The 16,094-nt window shown below is 39.7% G+C and overlaps 1 protein-coding gene across 2 annotated transcripts in view; it reads right to left on the bottom strand.

Annotated features, from left to right (window-relative positions):
- Nucleotides 1-16,094, bottom strand: part of slc24a4b (solute carrier family 24 member 4b) — a 45,374-nt gene that overhangs the window by 6,016 nt on the left and 23,264 nt on the right. The window contains exons 4-14 of one of the 2 annotated variants that reach the window (XM_030405043.1): nucleotides 11,253-11,327; nucleotides 11,087-11,171; nucleotides 10,879-10,982; nucleotides 10,433-10,507; nucleotides 10,294-10,319; nucleotides 9,118-9,171; nucleotides 6,690-6,781; nucleotides 3,229-3,398; nucleotides 2,836-2,971; nucleotides 2,187-2,353; nucleotides 416-530 (exon numbers count right to left, since the gene is read on the bottom strand). In XM_030405043.1, the coding sequence (XP_030260903.1) occupies nucleotides 416-530; nucleotides 2,187-2,353; nucleotides 2,836-2,971; nucleotides 3,229-3,398; nucleotides 6,690-6,781; nucleotides 9,118-9,171; nucleotides 10,294-10,319; nucleotides 10,433-10,507; nucleotides 10,879-10,982; nucleotides 11,087-11,171; nucleotides 11,253-11,327 (1,099 nt within the window). Of the gene's footprint in view, nucleotides 1-415; nucleotides 531-2,186; nucleotides 2,354-2,835; nucleotides 2,978-3,228; nucleotides 3,399-6,689; nucleotides 6,782-9,117; nucleotides 9,172-10,293; nucleotides 10,320-10,432; nucleotides 10,508-10,878; nucleotides 10,983-11,086; nucleotides 11,172-11,252; nucleotides 11,328-16,094 lie in introns of both variants that reach the window. The other variant, XM_030405042.1, reaches the window with a different exon arrangement.

Here is a 16,094-nt window from a genome sequence, read left to right as displayed (position 1 = left end):
TATTAATGAGGAAATGACACAAATAGGAAACAACTGTAAGAACAAAAACAAAAATCTGCAAGAAAATAGCAACCCCCCTAAAAAAAGAAACAAAAAAATTAAAAAAAAGGAACATCATTTTTATTGCAATTGAATTGTGATTTTTCAATTTACATAAAATTTATTGATTGAAGATCAAGATATCCATCTTTCCACTTGAAAAAGGAACTTCTAAAAAGAAAGAAGACACTAATCCACATTTGTGGTGCTTGTTTTTGGAAAATGGGGCTGTGTTGGTGGACTAGTGTAGGTGTACAACATAAACGCAACTTCCATTTGGCTCTCCACTGTATAATGATAATGATAATGATAATAATAATAATGATAAAATCAACAAAAGTGCGATCTAAAAATGCTTCAGAGGGGAAAGGTATACCTTGCCGAGCCACAATGAGAGAGGCTATGCAGTCTGGGACGCTGGTGCCTGCTGCCAGGAAAGTGATGCCCATGATGACATCAGGGATTCCCAGAGTGTATCCAATAATAGTCACCTGAGAGAAATATAAAGAGGGAGAACTCAATAATAGCATTCTGTCTGTGTTAACCTTCTAACCAAAACACCCATGTTCAATGTCCCCCCTTCACTTCGCTTGACACAAATGTAATTAATAAAGCACACATCACCTCCCGTCAGCAAGAGACGTGTTAGCCACCATTTTGTCAGTGATGATCAGATTGATTTTCCAGGCAACTCTTACTAACACTTACATATAAGAGACAGAAATGTGTCAGGTTCAGGTCTCACTTTATGCCGAAGCCCTTTATCTGCGATGCCACTGTTTAAGTCTCCACATAAATAAGGATGACTATACAGGGCATATTGATAATGTTTCATTTCGATTGGCAATGGACCCAAGCTTAAACAACTGTGGGAAAATGACTCTGTGAATTTTGCAAGGATTGTAATAGATTTGTCTTAAACAGCCAACTAGACCCTGCTGATTATAACACGTGTGAAGGAACCCTCGAGAGGTCTGGACACTTTAACTTTGGACAACAACACTTGTTGTGTCTGACTTATAGGACATAGATACAGGTTGACTACTCTGTTAACGCTCAAATTTATGTCACAAATGTCACGGTACAATGGAGATGTATTCTTCACAAGTTGATTCTGGGATAATTCCAGCAAAAAGACAGCTAGTTGGATAATGAGGATACATTTACATACATAATGGGAAGAGAACTTAATGCTTCCCCTCCTACACAACTTGATTTTTAAAGTCAGAAGGGGATAGACCATATAAGGATGCAGAACTCAGAAAAAGAATAAAGGAAAGGAAATCCCACGATGTAAGGGCCCATTGACATTACAGCAAACTCGATTCATTTCTGATAAGAGAAAATGGCTCCATAAAAAAGGCAGTTCCGTGGCAACAACCCATATCAAATGGGAATTGTATTAGATAACACTGACATTGAAAGCAAGATGGAGGAAAGACTCTGCAGATTTATTTTCAGGAAACCACATTCCACCTGATTATGATGACACATCTTTAAAAAAGACATCTGTGTGACAAAATGTGAGTGGGAGATGATTATGAATCCACTCGGCGGAAGCCCAAATAAATGCCTGAATCGTGATCAAGTATTGAGGAAGGTAAAATCACTGCGGAAATCCAAAAGTTAAAGTTTTCAAATCTCATCTTTTACAGGTCCACTTGTACCAAATCAAGACATTCTTTGAATACGGTACAGTCCTGTCAGCACAGTCCATTATTAAACCCCAGACTACGCCTTAATCACAGGGGCAACAGCCTCCCTGGTACAGCTTAGACACTGGACACTCAAAAGCCATCTCCCATCTTCAAACTCAACTGAAGTGTGTTCATGTCACTGCATGGATGTGCACTAACGCAAGGACGAAGCGATTAATGAAGTGTCACTTTTATGATAAATTGTAAATAAAATAGTTAAAAACATCTTGATGAGGTCTTCAAATAGCTCGTTTTGTTCAACCAACACTCCAAAACCCCAAAATATTCAATTTGTGGTTATATAAGAATAAGAAAAAGATGGAAGAAAAAAAAAGTTATTTAATAGGATGTACTAATCTATTAGTTCATCAATATTTAAGCTCTACGAGTCTCAAGTAAAAGTAAGCACAAACATGTTAGAAAAAATAATCAATTTCTTATTACACTCACCATCCAGACCATGAAGTAGGAGAAGACAGCGATCCAGACGGTGGACAGGATGAAGGAAGCCATGAAGAATTTCTCCCAGCGAGCCTTGGCACAGTTGGGGATTGAAAAGAACAGCAATAACAGCAGCGGCCATGAGATGAGCCACTTCACCTTGCTGCCAATACCACCTGCAGCAGAAGTACATGAGCACAGAGATGAGCGTCCTCATGAGGTTTGTGATCAGCAGATATTGATCAAAACACATTTTTATGGTTTACGGTATGCCTCTTGAGTATTGTGCTAAAAAAAAAGAAATAAAATGTGTACTGTCCAGATGATGAGAACAAAATGCTAGTGCTGCCTTGTAAGTTGGGTACTGGGCAGGACGTGCCGTAGAGAGAGGTTCTGTCATAGCTCAGTGCTGGTTCTCTGGGCAGTCTTTGCACAGAGGTGTGAGGATTTATTCTTGGCTAGCTAATGTCATTGTCAAAGCACACTTACAGCCCTCTGAAAAATGTGTGTTTTTAGCACTAAAAATAGACAGATATTATATATATATTATGTTATATTATATATGAAGCCACTTGAGCAAAGGCATTAGTAACTCCTTTTGAAGTATAGATCCAAGTTAAACACACACACTGATCAAGTAAATACGCAAATGTCATACTTGGAACATGAAACGGTGAGATGCTGTCGCTTTGCTCCGACTCCTTGGGTTTGTCCTCTGGCACGTTTCCATTCTCGATTTCCACCTTCCCGTCGATCACTTGTGTCTCCATTCCATTGGCAGCTTGGACCAACTTCTGGCGCTTTCAGAAAAAAGAAACTAAGTCAAAGAGCACATGAACGCACATGCTGCTATTCTGACTTCGGCGCTCCCGCCATATTTTTTATGTTTCTGCAGCGATGAATGACAAACACGGATAGACTGTGCCAGCGAGATAAGGAGACGCTGCAGGGCTTATGAAACTTCTGATAATAGTACAGAGACTCAAAAGAAACTTGATATATAGCGGCAGCAGCTAAACCGTCTTATTGGAGCAACAACGGGCAGCAGTACCTCTGTAATGATGAGGCGGCTGGCCATGCGCAGACGCGTCTTGGGTCCAAAATGGCTGGTGACCATGACACGGAGGCCAGCTTCCGGAAACCTGAACTTCGAAGGGCTGGCGTTCATGATCTCGTCCACCATCACCACCGATCCACGGCTGTAAGCCTTGGTTGGCTTGACTGAGGAGGTCGGTGGAATACGGTGGAAATTTTTTAACATTTAAAAATGATTAATAAATGAAAGAATGAACAATCAGACAAAAACACAACTGCATATTTAATCATTTCTATCAATTCTATTTGTCTGATTTAAGTGTGTGTACTTAATTACATCCTATAGGAACTAAAGTGTTCAAACTTAAACTGTTCTGAGGGAGAGCTCTGTACTGTACTGGAATCACTTCTCAGTCTCATTGTGTGGTCTGTAGTGGAACAGTGTGCTGAGCCAAGTTACTGAGGAATATTAATGGACGCTGAGCTGGAGCCATTTTGTCACCATGTCAGTTAAAGCTGCACCAGGCAAGGTTTTTAATGTCAACATACACGCCCTAAATCACAACGTGGGCTCAGTTCAATCCCAACACAAATCAAAATGTTCTCTAAACAGCGCAAATGTCTTTCCCCGTTTCCTAAAGCTCTGAAAACCATTCCTCCTCTCACTCCACTGCCTCATGTTTTTCCCGTGCGACCTGCAAATTGAAGTATTTGCCTTCATGTTCCATGCCTCCAAGATTTAGTTTGAAGCAGAAGAGTTTCTTTTAAATCCTTAACTACTTAATCTTATAAATGAACTGTGGATCACCAAATGAGTGCAAAATCATCAGGGATTCACCCCTGGACCCACCAGTGTTGGGAAACCCCCCCCCCCCCCCCATCCCTCTGGTTTATAAAACATCACACACCAGCCGGGGTTAACATCAGTGTGTTCTGTGCTGACATCATGCGATTTCTGAGGACTGAACTTCAAATAGCTGGCAAAAAAAAATTTGCCTGCCGCAGCTTTGAAGTTTGGCTACCAGTTGTGAATATTTATGGCTGGACCAAGATCGATTTCAAACTCTGTGACATGAAAGATGGAACCTCTGGCATCTTTGGGTGGACAATCTCAGGTGGCTGACACATTACAGATTTGGTCTTCATCGTGAAATGTTTTATTGGCGTCCTATAACTCCTCAGTTGCTCTGTGCTCGCAGTATAAGACGCAGTGTATGGGGAATAAAGAAAGTTATACTGTACACTTATTGGTTTAACTCCGGCCTAATTTGACTTATTATGCATGCAAGAATGCACATAAATTAACTGTGTAAACAGAGCCGGCGTAAACATTTCCTCTTGTGAAATTCATTACCACTTCAGGAGTGAGTGGGTCTACGCCCCTGAGACCGGCAGAAGGAAAGCAGTATGCAAGCAGAAAGAATTGGCACACAGCAGCACTGTCGACAATAAGCAAGAGTAGGTTTAGTAAGGCTAAACAGACAGGCATGTTAACACTAATGCAGCCAAAGTGGGAAGGTTTAAATCTCTCGGAGGGGCTAAAATGTCAATGATTAGACATGTCTGAAAAGGTCAAAGACAGGAAAGGAAGAAGCGGAGAAACTGTGGCTACGAGGAATTCTCACCCCAACATGACATTAGAAAGATGTCATTTAGAAAAGCCAGATCTTTCCAGAAGTTTTTTAATAAGTGCGAAACCCAAGACAACACAGTCCCCTGACATCAAACCACATTACAGAAGAAAGATTAAAAGAATATCTTCATTATGCTGCTCCCATTTTAAACAAGAGCCTTTCATTCTGTGCCCCACGTATGCTCAGATAAGCCTCAGTTGCTTATCAGCCAGAAAAGGACTTAGCAGGATGAGAAAATTAATGAAGGAATATATTTATATAGTGTTTAAAATTACAAGAAAGAGAGGAAAAGTAAGGGGAGAACTTGACAAACCATCTCTTCAGGTATAGTGCGGTTCACTGAGGTCAGGGGACGAAGGTTTTTCTTGATCTTCTGAATTTAACAAATCATATTTAAAATGAACAGTATGACATTTTGCATTTGTGTTTATGTGCTTTCTTGCTGAGAGTTGAGAAGGTCGATACCATTCATGTCTGTAGATTTAATCTAAATGATACAGCCGGCAACCGGTTAGCTTTGCCTTCTTTAGCAGAAACACAGGAAACAAGCGGAAACAGCAACCCTGACTCATTCTGAAGGTGAGCAGATGTGCTTATACATGTCTCTCAAGCCTGTTAATTAACATGTTATCCCCCATAAAAAAGCACCACATATAACACTAGAACCAGCAGCTGGTTAGCTTTGCATACTGTAGCAAGAAAAGAAAGAGGTGGGAGCAGTCAAGAACCTCTAAAGCTCACTGATTAACACGTCATCTCCCATTTGTTAAATTCGAACACAAACTGATACCTGCAATATAAAGCTACAACCAGCATCTGGTTAGCTGAATATACTGTAGCGTAAGAAGAAAGAGGCGGGAACAGGGGAAACAGTAGTCTGGTTGATCCGAAGATGGTCAAATCTGCCTACACGCATCTCTAAAGCTAGCTTTTTAAACACGTCATCTTCTATTTGTTACCTTCAGACAAAAAATTATATCTGTACACAGACTATGAAGCTACAGTCAGAAACCAGTTAGTTCTAAGACTGGAATCAGCGAGAGACAGCTAGACTGTCCGAAGGCAAGAAAGTCCATCTGCGGCACAATATCTACGTCCTGTTGTTAAATGCTAACCCAAACTGATGCCACTTTTGCTTGTATGCTACATATAAAGTAACAACCAGGAGCCAGTTAGCTCAGCGTACTGTAGCAAAGGAAGAAAGAGGCAGGAACAAGAGAAATGGCTAGCCTGTCTCAATCTGATAGCTTTACTTAGCCTAGCATTAAGACCGGAAAATGAGGGAAACAGCTGGCATATCTTCATCCGAAGGCAACACAAAACATCTACCAGCACCTCAAACATTTACTTGTCAACATGTTGTCTCTTGTTTGTCAAATTCAGATGAAGACTTGTCGTTTTACAGTTGTTACATGTTGAATATTTCTTTGCCTTGCTCTGTTATCATCTCACTTTTTCACTGTTTGCTAAACCCAGCTTCTGGCTGTAGCTAGGCATCAGTGTCCTCGTGTAACTGTCAGCAAGGAAGCAAATTAGCAATGTCCAAACTTTTGCTTGAAAAAGATTTCAGCAGAATGCAGGATAAGTTGAAGCAGTTCAATTAGGCAGAAGGTAGAAAGGTTAAAGCCACAGACCCCTTACAGAAGGAAACAACTGCATTCTTCCTGAGAGTCAAAGTGAAATTTTCCTATTTCCATGTTACATCTTATTTCAACACAATACATCTGATTGTTTTCCTGACAGAGAATAGTCTTGGGTACCCAGCCTGTCTGATTAACCTTACCTGTTGATATTAAAGGCGATGACGGGTCGTCATCCCAAACATAGTCATAACTAGTATTACCGTCCTCCATTTCACTGCTGGCCGCAGCGTTACCATTGGCTACGTTCTTCTTTGACTTCCCCATGAAAAATCTCTGCATGCTGGAGTTGAATCTAGCGAACAGATGGAACATGATGCAGAAATCAGAGACGCAAAAGCTCAGAAAAAAACCAAACATGGGATATTCTGTATCAAGATGCACATTTGCAAATGGGACTCGTAGGCTTCAGATGAAAGTCTCCAGCTTTGAAATACAGATACAGTATAATTAGCTAAAATAACCCACTTAGTCTCAATACTTCTACAGTGTGAATGTACAGTTATGGTGGCCTACTTTCTCACAAAACAGCATCAGCACTACACTATACTCTCCGACAAATGGCTGACATACTGTATGCTGTTTTATGACAAGAAAAGAAAAAGTTAAATGGTCCCTGAAGCCAACCTCAGCCACACAGGCCTTCAAATAAGACCATTGACCATTTATATTAAAATGAATCATACACGCATCTAGTACTCTTAGTAGAGCGTATACCTCCCCCAAGGCTTAAAAGTCTCCTTTTGTGGAGGAGATTTTTTTTTTTTTTTAGATCGATTTCTCTGAGAGATTAACAAAAATCTTGCAATGTCAAAGAAAGTGAGAAAAAAAAATCCCTGATCTGTCACTTTATCCAAATCCCCACCAAAAGTTGACGGAGTCTATTCTGGGCCGAGACCCATCCTCCATCCAAGTTTCCTGGAAATCTGTTCAGTACTTTTTGTGTAATCCTGCTGACAAACCAACCAAACAACAAACAGACACGGTTGAAAACATAACCTCCTTGGCAGAGGTGACATAAGCAAAGTTATTTTGTGTTGCTGCATTAATTCTTCTCCGGTTTGTTTTAAAATTGGCAGCATTTGCGCTATTTTAGGAGGAAAAAAAAAACAAAAAACATAGCCGAGACTCGGAAGGTCACCTCGGAACACTGATCGCTCTATATAAAACCCTAACTTGACTCCATTATGACTGGAACAGCCCAAAATGGACAGCGGATATTTTTGGGAGAGGGGGAGACATATGACAGCACATCCTACAGTAAGCACTTCTTTCCTCCAAATGAGAAAGGAGAGGAGTGATCCGGTTAAGCCTGTGCTCTTAGCCACTGCAGAGGGAGAAAGATTAAACTCTTATGGCAGGGAGAGAGCAGGATGCTGCTGAGTGTAACACAGATTACCAGCTGGACAGAGACAGCGGCGCAAGACGACGTGGTTGGCATTATGCAGTCTGGGCTTTAAAGACACAAATGTGGCGTAATAGACGGAGCCAAACAGACAGGAGACGAGAAGTCAGAATCAGACGATGTGCATCCCAGACAACTGACGATTAATCTCAAGTTCAAAATAAAATTGATTTAAGTGTATTTCATGGAAACAGTTTTATGAGATAAAATGCATCTAAAAAAAGGATATAAAGTCGATATATGGTGCTCATTTGATCAGTATTTGAAATGATTTCTACATTTTCGTATCAAAAACTGTAATATTGTGTCCGAACAGTGTGAAAATGCATCATATTGCAGTTGCATGTAATTCATTAGAGGAGCAATCCTTCTACCAGAAGGCCACTGCACTAACATCTGGTTCGGTGCCCTGAACGCGACACTCCCCTCCAGCTGGAAACACACTCCTCTCTTTCGGAAACTACTGAGTGCACAGTTGGTCACACTCATTAGACCACAGGTATTAGTGTGTAAGAGTTTAAACATCTCTCCCCACGCACACACTCAAGTTGTTGTGGTGGCAACGCTTTATCAGCAGTGGTGGAGTGTAACCAAGTATGTTTACTCAATTACTGTGCTTAAAAAAGGTGAAATATGTAAGAAGTGTCCCCTCAGATCAAATGAGGATCAGCATAATGTTTCAGAGTAACTGCTGCCAACTGTAGTCTCCATTAGCTAGTTAGCTCAGTCAGCCGTGCAGGTAACAGTGAGTTCTGGACCAGGATGGGGCTAGCATGCTACATATGCTTGGCCACACAATATATTGACAGAACGGTTATTAATTCACATTCATTGAAAAATTACTTAGAGCTACGAAAACCTTCTTTGATTACTTCGTTAAATTTGGAGCTCCCTGTGGACGAAGGTGGTGGTGTTTCCACTGTCAAAACCACAAAATGATGTGAAAAATAAAATTATCTAAAAGAAAAAATTCCCTCTGCTTCTTTTAACTGAGACTCTTTCCTAACAAGTTACAAATTCGTCATAGTAGCTTTAACTTTTTGAATGTTTTCAGCTGTAATTCTTATATATTGCACCTTTAAATTTCTTCTACCTCATTACATTTGCCGCTTACATGTTGTTGCATCTGTATTAATAATGATATATATCCTAATGTATCAAGTCACAGGGGCCTTTTGTGTTTTGCTTCCGATACTTTAAGTATATTCTGATGATGCAGCACTCACTTCATGACAAGGATATATCCAGCGTACATGACGACCAGCACCAAACTCTCCCACCTGATAAAGAGAAAAATGAAGGATGAGTGATAAAGGTCAATAATTTCACCCAGAGGAAACAAAAATTGGAAAAGAGATCTCAGTAGTGTCTCATTCATTTCTCCTAGACAACTATGAGATCTATGTGAGACTAAAGTAAGGGTGTGGCTGATTTCTCCTGTTTCTCAATTGTTTCTCCTGAGAAACAGGTGCAGAAAATCTCAACTTGGGCTCCCTGTAAGTTTCAAAGGAGATCTCACCAAGCTCTCAATGAAGTTTCAAAATGTCTCCCCAGTGCTGGAAAGGAGCAAGGTTTAAGCGGTAAAGTCTCAAGTCTCACCTATTGCTCCTAAGGAATTTTAGGAGAAACAAAGGAGAAATGTTTGAGACCAAAAAAGACTACTACGAGACTGAAATGAGAACTCTCATTGAGCTCCTTTACGGCTCCATAGCCATAAAGGAGCAAGCTTTGAGCAGTACAATTTTCCTCTGGGCAGGCTCAAAGAAACACTTTGTAAAAAATCATCAACTAAAAAAGAGGACATTTTTAAACTTTAAAAAGGGAGACTATGTGAATTTTGCTAAACAGTACATTTGGGGACAATTACAGGATAATGGTAAACTGTGGTAACATAAGCGGTGTAGAGACGTAAGCAACATTATTCAGAGTTTGCCACCATAAGCTAATGGTCACACCAGGCTGAGTGGGGGCATAGCAGCAACATCAGGGAGTATAAAAACTTAGAAATTTAGTATTTACAATAATGAGGTATGAAGTCATACAAACTCAAATAATTAATGATTCATAAGTGTATAAACAAGCTGTTCTAAGAGGAAAATAAGGTCTACAGAACACTGTTTGAAGCTAGAAAGGTGGCAGGGTCCACCACACATAGACAAAGCACAACAATATATAACTGTCGTCCTTTCAGGTCAGTTTGCAGTCATGAAAACAAAGAGTTTATTTATTTAGTTTTTAAAAAATCTGAATCTCGAAAAATACATAGTGCACCTTTAAGAATGAATGAAAGATGTGTATTATTACTGAGGAAATAGTCTTTTACTTCTTTCAAAATTCACACAGTCTCACTTTAAAAACATATACACATTTAGGCCTCCAGCTTAATAGGATGAGTAACTTACCAAACTATCTTCTCATCATAGATAAACTGAAAAAAGAAGGGAAATACTCATTTTAGATTAGAATAAATATTGTCAAGAGAAGAGCACATCATGTGTGGTGTTCATTAACAAACACAGGGGGTGAACTTTTCCGACTTACTGCAATCAAAGCCAGGACAGACAGGATGTAGTAGAAGGAATCCCTGAAAACCGCCCACCAGGTCAATATCACCACCTGAGATTTCACAGGTAAAAGTGCACAGTCATTTTTTTTTTTTAAAACTGCATCTAAAAAAGTGTAACAGAATTCTGTGAAGTGTATTATCAAAAGCACTTAATATGTAAATTTTCCCTTGACTGGAAAGAGCTCAGAGATGAAATAAAGATTTATGATCTGTTTATGCCTCCAGAGTTTCTCCAATTCGACTGAAACCAGTTCTGAGAAAACTAACTGAGGCAGATGGCTTTGTTTTCCCCTCAGCAAAACTCTTCTGCCACACATGTGCTGCTCTGCACTCTATAAATAAACAGAATCATGCCGCTGCAGCAGGAAGTCACACACATGAATAGACACACACACACAGGAATACACACACACACACACACCTGTCCAGCAAAGATCCCACAGACACCAATGATGCAAAGGATGTTGAAGACCGCTGAGCCGACGATGGTCCCCACCCCCACATCACCGTGGGTGATGAAGACACCTGCACACAGGGAGGTAGCCAATCAGAGTCAGCGGTGACACCAACCATCTGGGAATGTGAGTGTGTGCGCGTGTGTGTGTGTAGACGTGCGTGCGTGTCTCTACCAATGACAGATGCAAAAAGCTCTGGCGCAGAACTGCCAGCTGCCATGAAGGTGGCCCCGGCAACGTCTTCACTTAGATCCAGTTTCTGCAGAAATAAACCAAAGATTAGCGGTTTGAACAGCTGATGAAAAGAAAAGAAAGGCGAAGGACTGCGACTCTCGAGTACCTCGCAGATCTTCTCCAGTGACGTCACAAAGTATTCGTCGCAGACGATGGCGAGGGCCAGGAACATGTAGAGCGCCTGGAGAAAGAAGTAGCAGAGTTAAGTTTGAAAAGTGTGTGTGACAAGGGCAAGATGGAGAGAATACAAGTGTGTGTGTGTGTGTGTGTGTGTGTGTGTGTGTGATACACTCTCAATCAGCAGAAATTAGTGGACTTAATGGAGTCTTTGCAGAGCAAGATATTCTCCTGCTAGAGGATGGGTGGAGGGGAATCTTAAAGCACAGGGCTCAATTTAAATGGGTCCTGCTTTAAATTCAAATTTCAAATTAATGACAGGCTGCTTTCCCTTACAATTTGAAAAATCGACAGGGCCTGCATACTCCCGCTGCTGTGAGGGAGGAGGGAGGGAGGCCTATTTCAGTAGCTGAGGCGAGATCTATAAATTATAGATCAGGTGTGACATCATATCGGCCTCGGCAGCTCCAGCAGCTGTGCTCTGCTCTATGCTATCCACAGGGGGCAGTGCAGGACTGCAGCATGTTCAGACCTGCCACATACATTTTATTTTCTTCTCAGCAGTGAAGCCAAGACAACATCAAGTCTTATTTCAGTGTGGAACATAAAGCTGCGCACAGTCTATGAAATGTTGGTGTTTAACACTGGATTACAATTCACTGTGTGGCATTTAGGTACTAAGTAAGTATGAAAAGGGTACATTTACTGGATTATTTTACGTCAGTACAAAGTATTTCGCGGGTTTTATATGTCCAGGGCTGGAAGGATTACTTTAAACATGTATTCTGTTACAGTTAATAGATACCTATTAAAAATGTAGTCAGTAATCTACATCAAGTAACACAATATTAGGTAATGTAACTAGATTACTTTGTTACTTTTGGAGTACCTGAATACCAAACATAAGCAAATAAACAATAGACAATAGATCAAACTCTGTCAGACTACAAAACTCTGCAGAATGATCATGATAACATTTTTAAATGTTCAGTGGTTGAAAGTAACCGAGTACACAACTGTACTTAAGTGCAAATTTAAAGAAAAATAAATCTTGAAAGAAATATGTATTCTTTAAAACAATGTAAAGAAATAAACCTGTCAGCAATTGCCTTTCCTACTCAAATGTACAGAAAAGAGATGTAATCAAACAGAATACAGTTACCTTTTAAATGTATCCTAATTACATAACACTGTTATGTGTATTGTGTTACTCCCTGAGCTGCTCAACAGAACAAAACATGTGAAGTGCTTATAAAGTGTGACGTTCAATAAATCAAACAACTCAACAGTCAATAGCAGAGCTGAGATGATTCATAAATTCATCAATAAGTTGATTGGAAACTCCACTGGAAAGATTTTGAACATCCTTGAAGTCATTTTTGACGTAACTTCCTGGTTTCATCCTCACCAATGTGAGAAGTCCACATTTCCTTTTCCACAATTTTCACTGTTCACTGGACGAAACAGGCCTTATGAAGGTGTAACGCTGAGCTTTATAAGAACCATTAAAGAGGTCATATCATGCTTTGGGGTTTTTTTGTGCCTTTCCTTTATTGTGTTGTATTCCATTTTTTGTGAATGTAAAAAGGTCTCTCTCCCACAACAAAAACACTGCTCCTGCACTGCCTCCAACGCCTGGTCTGGAGTCGAGCCTTTACATCCGTCACTTATGTGCATCACTATGCAACAGCCGTGAAATGTGTATAGTTTTTCAAATATTATACAATATATACAGCTGTACCGCAGCCATGGTTACCAGCAGAAGCTGCATTATTTTAGATCACATACCTTGCTTAGCATGACCGGCCCTACTCTGCCTCTGATCGTTTAAATCCAGCCTGTTAAATAAAGCGTATGCACAGCTCTCATCAAAGACTGAACAGAGGCGAGATGTCTCACTCCAAAAGCTACAACAGAGCGTGTGTTAAGAGGTGCTGCAGCAATGCACCATATGAGCAAAATGCGTTTTGGGAAAAATTTTAAGTATGTAAACCTATTCTACTAGGACCCTTATATACAGGTATGAACCTGAACATTAGCATAATATGACCTCTTTAAGAAATGGTACATATAAAGTTCTTAAACTTTAGTTAATAGTTATTTGAACATTACCAAGAAATGCTTAATTTACCCTTTGTCAAGCAATTGTTCATAAACATCAGCTGCATCTTTACGATAAAGAACTGTTTAATTAATGGCTGATAAAGGATTTCATTGTTTGTAAAACAGTGAACTAACTATTAAGTTTAATTAACTGTAAATGTACCATTTATTAATGATGGTAGATGGAGACTTTTCCAAAAGAGTTACATTTCATCCACATCAACCAGCTACAGCAGTTAAATGGGATGAGAAAAGATTATCTGATATAATATCAGTCAGTGATAATCATACTTACTGTATATACTTAAGGGTTCAAATGCATGACTTTACCTAATGCAACAGAGTTTTTTAAAGTGTGGCATCAGTAAAGACTCTGAATAACTCCTCAACCACTGTAGATGTTGTGTGCGGCTGATGTTGGTGTATTCTGCTTTCATCGGGATTTAGAGAGTATGAAATATGAGTCGCGTCTCTCCATGTAGCAAGCGTCTTAGGTGGGGATCTGTGCGCTAATATAATCTCCGTGGTGAGAAGTGCTTAACCGTGAGGTGAAGGCAAAATACTAGCTCTTACACCTCAGCTCACAACATCTCTCATTCATCATGTCGGTGAATTTGTCGAGTCTATAAAAAAAGGTCGAAAGAGGCAAGCTGTGTTCAAGGCTGGAGCTGCCATTAACGACCACGAGGTCGTGTCATCAAGAGGTTTTATGTTCTAATCCTTTTATTTTTGTGACTCTAATGGTTCCAGTGATGATGTTGTGTTTTTGAATCATCCAGTCGGAGATTTTGCACGCAATTCTGTGTTGAAACGATGGGCAGGTCGCTTCTGTTCATACGTACCATGAAACAATTCATTCCTAATGAGTTTTGAGTTGTCAAAGATGGAGAACAAAACCCTGAAAAGCCCTTGTTCTGTTCAAAAATATATTCAAATTTTTATCTGAGGCGGTCTGAGGAATACAAATCAAGCGCATATCCCTTCAAGTTGCTGTCTTTTAGCATAAAGTTCCCTGCGTTCCCTCGCTGAGCTGCAGTGGAAGCATGGTAACAGAAAAATAGGATGGAAATGAATTTTTGACAAAAAAAAAAAAAAATTATTTAAGACAGACTTGAAAAATTGTGAACCCATCCTAGAATACAATAGAATAATTATTCAAAGACCTCAATATTTCTTATATCCTGGCTACATACAGGCCGGGGCTGCATTTGACAAAAAAACTTATTTGAGCTGGTTTAATCCAGCATGAAGAGCAAGACTTACTGAACAATACTGAATATCTTCACAGGTGTCTTTATGTCCAGCCAGTGGAGCTTAGCATGACTGGATATAAAGGCAATCATGGTTGTTCATGTGGAGAAGCAGCTCATACAATATAAATAAAGGACATTTGCCTGTCCTTATTTCATACCCTCATTCTGTATTTATCAGCTACTGTTCTAATGACTCATGCTTAAATTTAAACTCCGACTACCATATTTATGAAGCTTTCTCAGAGTTGAAGTTCTCCTTGGAGAGAACCATCATCACCCTTAAAATGGATAGTTAAATTAATGATGTCTTTTTTTTCCCCCTCAGACGTTACGACGTGCATTCGAAACATTAAAAAGATCGTAAAGGCTGATCTGTAAAGTGACACGAACAACATCTCATCTGAGTTTATCACAGCCGATTTTAACCTTGGGCTGCATCTTGCTAGTCGCCATTTGCTCGTTCACTGTAATACAAGCAGTTTGGGGCAAGTTACTTCCCAAGCGCAATGAATTACGTATGACTAGTTACTAGCATTAGTTTCTTTACAATACTACTCGCCTGTGTAATGCATTGCATTACAAAAAACAACTGGAAAAAACTGTGCTCTTTCTCCAATAAATTGTGTAGAATCTATCTAACCGGGTACAGCACGTCTATATTGACAAAAGTGAAAACATTTTATTGTTGTGAGCTGATTTGAACGACCTTAAACGGGTCACTAGTGACCTGTTTGGTCTGACCGGGCTGAAATTCATCTATAACACTTCATTTTGGGCTTCTTAACTCAGTACTGGACATAGTAACTGACATAACACCAAATCATATTAGAAATACATGATAATACTTTGTTGCTGCATCTCTATATTACGTTAACAATGAATACTGCGAAAGCCATGAGAAGTCATGGGTCCAACTTTATTTTCCCTGTTTTCCAGCAATAATGGAGTTAAATCTGACCTTTTCTCTAGATCGTCATAATTGATCTCATCATCAAGGAATAATTAACGTTGTTTTCACCTAGATAACAGGATAATTATCTCAAGGTCTCACCAAAACAAGCTTTGTTGCCAGCTAGTGTAGCAACTTAATTTAAGCTGGAAATGTGGGATCAAGCTGTGCCAATTATTGATGATTGAAGAAATGACAAAAAAGTTTGTGTGGTTTGCTTTGAAAGACCCAAAAACCAACCCCACGGAGCAGAGCATAGGTAATAATCCATTCGTCTTCTGATGATAAATGCTCCTGTCATTTTTTTTCCTGGGATAATGACATGAACGGGGTTTGGTTTGGTTTAGAATGATCTTGTTCTGTTGGGAAAACATTTGATATGTAATGGGCTTTCGTAGAATATAAGTCTAAAGCTCTTAAATGCAAGTGTGGCTGCAATGATAGTAGGATATACTTTATAAAAATAGACTGAATGCAGCGTTCTTTAAGTTCAGTCATAATGTGTGGCCGTCCTCAGCACAGATAT

The sequence above is a fragment of the Sparus aurata genome, chromosome 22 (genome assembly GCF_900880675.1).
Source record: "Sparus aurata chromosome 22, fSpaAur1.1, whole genome shotgun sequence".
Classification (NCBI taxonomy): Eukaryota; Metazoa; Chordata; class Actinopteri; order Spariformes; family Sparidae; genus Sparus; species Sparus aurata.
This window is presented reverse-complemented; position numbering and strand designations above follow the sequence as displayed.